Genomic DNA, 11,151 nt, shown 5'->3' on the forward strand with positions numbered 1-11,151 from the left:
GATGACTGAAATAAAGGTATCGTAATCAGTTGCCAGCCTTATTTTCATTTTTCTTACTCAAGATAATTCAAGATGTCAATTAAGATATAAATATATTTTAATTGAATTACATGTTAATCAAATCTAAATGAAAACATGTATTACTGTGTCTGTGGTTGAGAATAAGCTGACTTCCAAGACCTTTTTGCACTGTAAAAACTGAAATTGGCTAGAGTGCTGTGTCTTTGTTTGGAATAAAATGAGAGTGACTATTCAGAACCCAACACTTTTCTTACAGTATATGAGTCAATAAATATAAGTCTTAAAAACTTGGTATTTTACAGAAACATTTCCTCCTTCTAACTATCAAGTAAGCACATTGGAGAGAATAGTCATGCCACTGATCAGTAACATGGCTAATATTAGAAGTTTTCAGATTAATACAGCTCCTCTAGCAGCAAATATTAAAAAACCGGTTTTGCAAACTCTTCCAATAAAAACATTCAAGCATCTGATTGGTTTGGAGTTCCTATATTCTTATAAACAAGAGCACACACAGGTAAAATCAAGAATCTGACTTCTTTCAGCAATCAGAACAGCTGTGTCATATTTCTACAGCCTGGTTTCGTGAGGAAAATTTCAGAATTAAATTCAACGTAGCTGTATCAGAAAGATCTCTAAGTTTATGAAGATCACCGACTGAAAAAGCGCTGCGACTTGTAGGGTAGTTTACACATCAAAGAAATCAGCGTGTGTACGCTTATAGGTTAAATTGTGCTACTAACGACATAGTGATGACATATTTGCAGTGAATATCTTTTTATGGTCTTGAAGACAACCTTTTAAATGAAAGCACAATATGTTTCTATGCGCCAGTTAAGCATTGTAAGAAAAAGAGCTCAGTCCTCTTACCTGAGTGTTTCAGTGTGAACTGTAACAAGAGCACACTGAGGTGCTTTATTCCCCGCACAGTGTTTGTATTGTTCCTGGTAGAGGAAAATATTTACGGCCCTGAACTTCCCCATTCTTTTGTTTCTTGTCACCTGTGAGGAAGGCACAAAAATATATGTAAACACTTTACTCTTACAGCTCTGAACACTGTACTTTGAGCCGGACAAACTGTACAAAAAACACTGCCGTTTGCATGCATGTGCTACATTACATTAAATCACATAAAATCAGTCCCTCACATTATTAAAAATAATCTGCGGTTTCTAGTGGAAAGGCACTACATGCCGTGATGTGTACGTACTACTCACTGATGTTTCAATTGCCGATGGTAGCTAAATAAGGGGGAAAAAGACCATGGTGAACATAGCAACGTTGAACTGATCAGAATGAACCATCAGAGGGAGCTAATCTCGTCCAGAGCATCGGTGGTTTCCTCAGTGTGGCAGGCGGACCAGTAAGGGGCGGAAACATGATTGAAGCAGCAGGGACGTGGCCAGTTTCTTGACGTGTGCTGGATGGCCAATTATAAGGGCTAACAAGTGTGTTGCTGATTATTTGGCTAATTAGATGGTTGCAGAGTTAACATAGTCCACAATGCTACTTTGGTTAAGTTGCGATTTGAAAATAAATAAATAAATAAATGTGTGGAAGACAGTGATGTTCTAGACACTCTTGAAAAACTGTCCTGCCTTTTTTTTTATTTGTGTCTTAAGAGGAATGCTCATTGAAACTTGGTGATCAGGAATCAAGATCCGTTACTGCTAAGCGAAACACATTGCTCGTCCAAGCAAATTGTAAAAGACTTGTCCTGTTTTCTTTTTTGTCATGGATCAGGACAATGGTTTGTGATGCAGATGTTTTCTCTATTTAATCAACTCCGTTGCAACCGGTCATTGACCAGAAATCGTGCGCCTTTGTATTTTTTCCACAGATCAAAGATCAAACGCCGCACTTGGGTCATCCAGAACCCGACGTCCAATTCAGTGGAATGTAGATCAGAAAACTCTAGTATGCGTCGTCACGCCTGCTGTGAGAAGCAAGTTCAAACCTGGTTATTAAATCCATTTTTCCTACTTTGTCTCGCACGTACATGTGCTTGTTTGTGTGCTCATTGAAACGTGTCGATCCGCTTTTTGTCAAAACTAACGACTACAGAGCAGCTATCGGAAGAAGAGCTGAGACCACCTTCTCCGTCAGACACCCGGTCTGATGGCACACCTGACCGTGAAGAATACCGCAGGTAAGCCGTATTGACGTGCTACAGGAAATTGCTGTATCTAAAACTGGGTCTCATTACAATCATTGTTTTCGCAACTACTCTAATTTTCACACATTTCACATCACTTCTAAAATCGCTGTTCATATTGCTCTGGTTTGGCGTCACTGGTCATTTATATTACCGTCGTTCGCTCTCTTTATGTGCACAGATCCACCGTGGATAATGGACGACAGCGGTCTCGAATATGCCCGTTCTCTTTTGAGGAGCGTGATCGACAGAGAAAAGCTCTCAGAGAACAGAGACTGGAAGAATTGAGACGGGCCCAAGAAGGGCTTGCAGAGGTTTGCACAAAAATGTTGATTTTTACGACTGCGAGGAGAGGAAATGGGTCGAGAAATGTCTTTCAGCTCTAATGAGGATGTCTTCTTCTCATAACAATTCTGATTTACCCCCAAGTTCTCTAGGTTCAGAGCTCACCCAGTCCGACGTTACAGACCACTGGAAATTACTCCGAGCAGGGTTCCACTCACGGTGCCCAAATCTCCATTTTCAGATCGGTCTTCCACATCTCAGATTTAAAAAAGAAAGCTCAGTTTATTAACTGATTGTACATAGATTTGTAATGCCTATTTTAATTTTTAAATAAGTTTATAAATTCAATAAACATTTGTAAAAACTTCTGATGAACAATGCACATGTTTTAGAAATCTGTACAAGGACAATTCTAAATTTAACTGTTACTGATGGCTAGGAAATTTTGCACAGCATTCTGCAATGAGACAAGGGGGCTGGTTTGTGAATGAATCTGGTCAGAAGAGAACAAATTATTTGCCCTTTTTCCATTTCAAACTAATGTGGACAGCTGCCAGCAGCCACCCCCCCCAATCATTTGATGGTTTTAACGATGTATAATATGCATTGGTGCATATGGTACTGGTACATGGTGCTGCTAACATTAAGGAAATTTTCTTTTATCACTTCATGTAATCATCACTTCTGTTCCAACAGTGCACAAACAGAAGCAGTTCATATATCTCGGAATTGGAACAACTGATTGTGGCTGTTACATAAACATATACTTAATATGAAGGTTTGCAGCTTGCATCACAACACTGACAACAATGAATATTAAAATTGAGAATTTTTTTCATATGCTTGATTTTTTTTTTTTTTATCATTATAATGCCATCCTAGTGGGAGACTGGTACAACAGAATGCCTGGCTCAACATATAATTAAGTGATGTCAAATATTTGTAGGAGTTTGGTAGTTACCATCAGCAGTACAGAAACTGTAAAGTACAATAAATTAACAAAGAAGTCAGCCCATCTGAGTGTTAATAAGCATATCATTTTTCTGTTTCAAATGGTTCAATATACACCTTTTTGTGTTGTACATATCCCTAGACAAATGTTTGGTCCAGCATAATGCGGTGTCTTGTATTTAATCGAAAAGAAACCCCTGGACTAACTAATTTGTCTTAACAGTGCAGAAAAACACGTACTTAAAACTGACTTAAACCTGAATTGTGTAACAAACATACAATTCCTAAGGTGTAAAAAACTGTTGCATTCTTACATTTGTTCAGAGACTGATGCTACAAGACTTATTTAAAGCTCTCCCAGTGTTTCACAATAAACATTTTCAGAAATATATATATATACACACACACACACACATACATAGATACATACATACATATATATATATATATATATATATATATAATCTTTTTTTTTTTAAAGATTTTTTGTTGTTGATGAAGGTCATCTGCTGTCACTTGTCATTTTGTTATGCCTACATTTCAGATCACAATAATGCTATATTATTAATTAGGTCAATGCATTAGTTCTACAATACAGGGAGGAAAAGGGAGAGAGACCATCCCATTTTTCCTTTGTTCTTATGGTGATTGTCAAAACCACAATTCCAGTACATCAAGGCCCCTGCTCTGGCTCACTCACGGCCTGTTTCCTGAGTCCTCAATGAGCCCTCCTCCACATTCAGGTTCAAGCAGTCTTTTCTCCAGCGCAGGAGGTTGGGCAAAGCTTGTCGCACCTCTTTGTTATGGAGCCCGTAGATAAGTGGGTTGATGCAGGGAGGTACCTGTAGCATGACCAGAAGCATGATGTGAAGGGTCCCAGCAGTCTTCCAACCTGAGGGGGCTGTCAGTGGGGAAATGACTTCCCACAATGCATCTGAGATGATCTTCAAGAGTACAGGCATCAGCTGGAGCAGCAGCATGGAGCAGTAGAAGAGGATTGTGTTGCCTGCACGTCTGTTTACCTGCTGAAATGGTTGCACTGCGTTCCGTGCTTCCTGGTACATGCGAAGGTAGGAAAAAGAATAGCTCAGAATGCAGAGGAACGTCACAATAATTCCAACAAGCTTCCGAAAGATGGCTGAGGCACGCGGGAAACCCAGCACGCTCTCCACTGTATCAGGCTCACACAAGAGACCAGCGATGGGCTGCCCGACCAGCGAACTTGCATGACTTTGTTGAAGCAGGATCATAATCACAACAGTGATGCACAGAGAGAGTAGCCAGGTGAGACCCATAATGAAGCACAAGCGCTGTGAGGTGAGAATGCTGAGATAGTAGATGGCCTGACACACATACAGGTAGCGCTCTAAAGCCATGCAGGTGATGGTAAACAGGGTGCAAAAGATGCATACGCTGTCAACAAAGAACTGAGTCAAACACCAGGGTCCATATGGGAGTGTCCTTCTCTGCACAAGGCAGTATGTCACCGTGGGCCCCTGCGTGATGGTAAGCATGAGGTCACTCAAAATGAGATTCTTCAACAAAGCAAAACGTGGTTCCCAGGACAGATCCTCTGAACGACCAAGTCCCAGCAGTGTGCATCCATTAACTGCCAAAGAGAGGATGGTGAGCAGCACAAATATGCACACCAACACCTTCACTGTTGAGTCTGAGGGCAGCATGGACTTAAAGAGACAGCTTCCCAGGTCAAATTCATATTTGGGTATTAAAGCTGTACTGTTAACAATCTCTGGCAACGATAACAACGCAGGGCACTCACCAGTACGATTCATGTCTTTAGTATGATCCATGGCAACACTCCTTCTACAGTAAGTATTCTGGGAAAATTCTGATGCTTCTGTTTCGTGTGCTGATGATGATGTTTAGTTGCTGAACACAACCTGCTTGCTTTGCAGCCTCACATATTCATGGTTTGATCCTTGCACCTCTTGCCTTTTCTTGAATTGCCTCACTACAGATGCAGAGATACATCCACGTCTGTCCACAGCTGCCCGAGACCACAGATAAAGAGGTGGAGCTTACCTTCCAAATGTAAATGTACATAGTTACTTTGTCATACAACCCAGTCTATATTTGATTTGATCGATCGTGTTTTAACATGTGAACAGTGCCATTCCCTATCTTGGATTTGTAAATTGAAACTTTTCGGATTATAGCATAACTAATGCTCAACTATGGTGTGTAAAACATTAATGCACTTCAACATACCACCAATACCTATTGCATATGTCGGCAATGCTTTGTTTTCTTCCATATTCTTCGAAGTATAGATCTCATTTCCAATTCGCTGCAGCAATTAATTTGCCCTTTTAACAATGCTGTGATAACGACTCGTTTTTAGAGATATTACGCTAATTAAGTTCAAGTGCATTTACTTGTTGGTGGAAGGTTTGCGACCATGTGCAGGTTGTGGCGACTACTTAGTTTCATGTTATTCAAATCATGTAGAATCCTTCGTTTCAAGTCAAACCCTTTTGTCGTTGAAAGAGTACATTATGTATCACAGAGATACCGCTTTTTTTGTAAAGCGACGCTTGTCAAATCCGTGCCGTAAAATATGAGGGTTTTTTTTTCTCAGAAAAAAATTATATTTGAGTTTTTATCATTTTTTAACCACGCGCCTTGAAAAAATAAACAAAGTTGGCTGGGCGGAGAACATTTATCTATTTTGGTTAACAATACGTCAATATGTGTTTAAAAGGGTTGTTGCCAATGCGTGCTGGATTTCAAAGAAAGCTGTTTTAATTGTCAAAAACACCGACAGCAGCAACAAGAAGTGGGGTCCACCGAAGCCCGGTCTTCGGCCATATGCGATGTCAATTTGTTATGCAGACTCCCACATATTTCAGTAGTCCCCATAATACATGTAATCAATTACTGGATATTTCTCGTTCTGAATAATAAAATTGCTTGGTTTTCCCTCTGTAACTAATTATTGCTTTGAATTTGACAGCTTTTGAGCAATGGTCCACAATCTCATGCAATAACCGGAATTTAAGCACCACAACTCATATATCTGGATTTTGAGGACTTACATTTTGTTGATATTCGTGCTTTTTTTTGGCTAACATGATTTTCTGAACCAGACTTAAGCCAAATCATGTAACTGAAACTTACGACCGAGGTTACAGGAAAAATAAAACAGACTGGACATCAACCTGCCATTCGTACCCTCCACAAATGAGGTATTACACAGTGATGTTGGAGATAAAATGTATTTCGTTTGTCTTCTCTTAATAGTTTAAGACGGAACGGGGAAATGTCAGAATGATACTTGTTGGAGTTTTGATCAGTATCAGTTGCATTATTTTTTTAAGCGCAGTGAGATAAAATCATGTAATAGCGTGTATTTGTTAACCTCAATTGTTTGGTCGTTTTCCCCATCCTCCAACCTATTTTATGCAAATACGAGTTGACCAATGACCTCACAATGCTCTGTTGATGAACCTCTTGATAAGCGGAAAAATGCGGTAGTTTCATTAGAGTTCAGAGCATGAGCAGCTCAGGATCAGAGGCCATCTAAAAACACAGCATTCTGAGTTTCAGTCCCATACGAATTATACTTGCTTTGTCTCCACACACACAATGCTGTCAAATCTCTTGTATATTTCATTTTATTTACCGCTTCCATACTCTCTCTCTCTCTCTCTCTCTCACACACACACACACACACACACACACACAACATTATCATAACCTTCTCAACAAGGTTGGAATTAGGGGTGGGGGTGGGACGTTTATATATCTGATACTATATAGCCCTGGAGAAAAAGTTGACCCCCCTCGATTGTCATCGTGTAATTCGCCCTCTGCTTCTCAAATAGTATAGAGACAGGAGTAAGTGGAACATTTGCGTCCTTCTTTTACAAAAGCTCGTTTGTTGGAGTGGCCCACTTCCTCCCTCAACTTATTTTAAAACTGCAGTATTTGTGAATTGAGGTATTGGGGTATTCGTGAAACCACACTGTTAGAAAACAGACAGAAACACCTGACGTCTTCTGATTAACCAATGACAAGGACGTAAGATCAACTGAACGTGGATACAGACAAGCTTGCGCATCAACGCGGCCAAGTAGCGAAGACAGTGACGACAAAACGACTGTTTGTTTCATTTCCAGTGTAATATTCCTAAAAACTGGCATATTTTACATACTATGGCAGACAAGAAAATTAGTCGCAATGAGAAGAGAAAAACGCAGATGCAAACCAGTTCCCATGTAGTTTCCTGTCTTCCATTCGTTGCTGTTGTGTCCAAACATTCACGCGAGAAAAAGAGTTTCGTGTTTAAAAAAAAAGAAAAAAAAAGAAAACAACCCTTCATGTTAGCATCAGGAGGTAAGAAGACCACGATATACTGAACACATAAGCGCGCGTGAGCAGAAGAGCAAATTACAATGGCCACTTATTTTATTTGAAGATGGACATTCATTTGTCGTTGATTAGAAAAGTTCAAAAGAAAATGAGATTTTGACCACCTCCAAAAGCTCAAATCTAAATTGATTAAAGTAAAATAACGGTATCCATTAGGTTTCTCGTAATGTAAGAAATTGGTTCAGCTGTTTCCTTATATGTCCTGTGGTTACGTTATGCATACTGTGTTAGTATGTGTCATAGGTTATCGCAAAAGGCTATATCATGATTATTGCGACCTATATATATTTCTAATGTCATTTCCTAATACAGATGCCACATATTAGAATAGCCAAAGTGACTTTTAACTGGTAACATGAACTTGAATCTGGAAGCCTTCAACTCTAAACTACATTTTTTTTTAAAGTGATAGGGAATGACTCTTGGTTGTTACATAGTATTTGACCAGAATTTTCAAATAGCTCATTTACACTGTCTCTGTGATGTAAAAAGCAGAGATTTTGGTCATGTAGTCATTATTCTACATTTGGCTTCTGAGTCGTAAAATTTAGCATATGGTTCAGTTAATATTCCATGTTACATATACAGTCCAACTTAATATAATTAGAATTTTGAAATAGGTTATTTATGCAGTTGTGTTTATCTCGGATGAAAAAAAATGAATCTGAGAAGAAGCGTGTAATCACATAATCCACAGACTTTTGTAATGTTCAGATGCAAAGATTATTTTGTCATATTCATACAAGTTGCTCCATGAATCTTGTTTAAGTAGTGTCCTCTTCTCTGGTTCTTGTTATTTTGTTTACTGCAGTAGGCAGTGTCTGTAGGACGTGCTAGCTCAGGAATGGATAGAAGAGTGTTGGGAGGGGACGAGAGGGTGGACACTTGCCTCCTTACTCCTTATTTAGTTTGGAACATCTCAGGTCAGGGTCTGGGCTCCAGCTGGTTTCCTTGAGAATGTCCAAGAATAGAGTGAGAAAAAAGGGGAGTGGTGATGGGTAGGAGAGAGAGAGAGAGCAAAAGAAAGTGCGAGAATGGTGAGAGAGAGAAGGAGAGAGAGACAGTTGGTCCTGTCTGTCAAACCAGGCTTAGAGACTAGGAGCAGCTGGGGTGACATCAGCAGTCCAAGGAGAAGAGATGCTTACAAGCTGAGACACAGGGATGGCCTGAGTGTTCCACAGTCCCACTGGCATGCTTTGTGGGGTGGCAAGGGAGCAAGGATGAGTAGAGAGGATGAGGATCAGAGAAGGTGTTGACAGGCTCCTCAGTCTCTGCTGAGTGAGTGATACCTTTCCAAAAAACCACCTATTATAAACAGAGTGTGTTGGCCAAAGAGATAATGTGACATTCAAATTCATCGAGTTCCATTTATGTACAAGTTTCAGTTGTATGAATACAGAGAACAAATTATAAATTAGGATTAGTTTCAGGCCAAAGAAATCTTCTAGTTTTACGACTGAATTTAATATGTGTTAGGTTGTGGTCAGACTGTATAAGCTCCTGGGTTATGTCTCACTCCTTTTCAAAACCTGCTTGAAGAACATCATTAGCACACTCTTGTTGTCCCTTTAAGTGTGTTTAAATGTTCTGTCTCTTAATATTATAATGCCTTCATGGCGTTATCACTGTGGCAACACTCCTGAGTGCTGTTGGAATGCTTCTTGTATGCTTCATTCTTTCTTTCTACTATTCATGAATTTGTAAGATTGTTTAGGTCCGAATTGCTTGACATGTTGTTATATGCAGCCTTTTTGCCTTGTTCAGTCAAATGTCAAACATCAGACATTTTAGAGTGGACTATATTTAATATTAAATTGTAAACAGAGGTGATGACATGTATGTGTGTGATGTGTGTGTATATATGTGGGGATGTCTGGGAGGGAGTGTGTGTGCATGTGTGTGTGTGAGAGAGAGAGTCTGGACAACCATGCACATATTTCAGAGATTGTCTGGGGAGTATATATATTTGCAAAGCCAACGAAACTCTAGTAGTCTAAGGATTACAAGAAGAAACTTGATAAGGCCCAGCGAAGTAATGTTGTGCAGACAGCGATTAGAGGCTGACAAGGTCACTCCTGCTGTGACAGTGAAAGGAACCAAGGAACACACACACATACACACACACACACACACGCAGAGAGAGAGAGAGAGAGAGAGAGAGAGAGAGAGAGCGAGAGGGAGGGAGGGAGGGAGGGAGGTTGGGATATGTAAAAGGACAGAAGATTGTGAATAGACAATTTATTTGTACATGTATCACTTACTTTGTCTCTTTGTTGATTGCCCAGAAAATTTAGGCCCAGGCATAGGTTTGAATGTACTTGTTGTTCTCTAACTGACATAACCTTGACAGTAGTATACGTCCTTTCATAAAGAAATGGTTATGGGATGTTTGACTGCCTCTCCTTAAAGCATTCCTCTGCATAGTAGCTGAATGAACAACTGTTAAGGTCTAAGACGCATTTTATAACACCTGACTATTCTTCATGTTCATTAATATTGAATGTTGTCTTTATGCACTTCTTGTTTGAGGGTTATTTTATGGATATCTGCAGTCAGCAAGGCCAACGGCCAGTGAACTGGATGGATGGAGTGATTGACAGATAATGTGATGAAGTGCAAGCATGTGTGAGATGGTTAAAATTCATCCGCTCTCCAGTTGTATTGCCTGGTTACACTATGTGTGTGTGTGTGTGTCTGTTTAGAGTGTCCATTTGGCAGTGGATTCTCACTTTGTCCACTGCCAAAATTACCTCTCAGTGCCTTCACTTGCACGCCTCTTCTTTTTTTTTTTCTTTGATAAATGTCATTGAGACAGTGAGCCTTGTCCTTAAGCTAAATATGGGGGAATGGAGGCAGCTTAAGGGAGGTAAAGTCACAGAGGATAAATAAGAAGGGAGGGGTTTGAGTGTGCAGAGACCAGACATTGGTTAACACAAGCCCTGTTCTCATTCCATTGCCCAATCCTGATCATTTTCAATCAAAGTAACGAGGGGTACTTGGAGAGAGGGTACTTAATGAGAAAGCATATAGCCCAGTGTATATCAGAACGCTTTTTTAAGGAAGCCTGTGAGACACGGCACTCTTCATTTCTGTTACCACTACTCACTCTTTCTCTCTCTCACACGCTTTGTGGTCCTGCTAACAACCCATCACCATGGTAAGCACGCTGGAATAGAATAAGGTCACTTGAAAGAAGAGAAACTTTTCCATTTAAACAGCCTGTAGGATATCTGAAATCAAAGGATGAAAACAGAGGCTTTGATGAAGAACTTGGAGAATCACTCTGGATTGAGGAGGAAGGTTTTGTTTTGCTGAATAGAGACACCTATTCAGACAGTCATGAACAT

At 39.9% G+C, this 11,151-nt stretch overlaps 1 protein-coding gene across 1 annotated transcript; it reads right to left on the reverse strand.

Annotated features, from left to right (window-relative positions):
• Positions 1 to 4,104: 4,104 nt before the first annotated feature.
• LOC115806904 (olfactory receptor 6C3) lies at positions 4,105 to 5,223 on the reverse strand. Its single transcript, XM_030767760.1, has one exon. It carries the CDS (start codon positions 5,221 to 5,223, stop codon positions 4,105 to 4,107), a length of 1,119 nt encoding a protein of 372 aa, XP_030623620.1.
• Between the last annotated feature and the right edge of the window lie 5,928 nt (positions 5,224 to 11,151).

Source organism: Chanos chanos, chromosome 3 (assembly GCF_902362185.1).
Source record: "Chanos chanos chromosome 3, fChaCha1.1, whole genome shotgun sequence".
Taxonomy (NCBI): Eukaryota; Metazoa; Chordata; class Actinopteri; order Gonorynchiformes; family Chanidae; genus Chanos; species Chanos chanos.

Coding starts and splice junctions, on each gene's coding strand:
- LOC115806904 (XM_030767760.1), bottom strand. CDS start 5,223: ATGGATCATACTAAAGACATGAATCGTACTGGTGAGTGCCCTGCGTTG.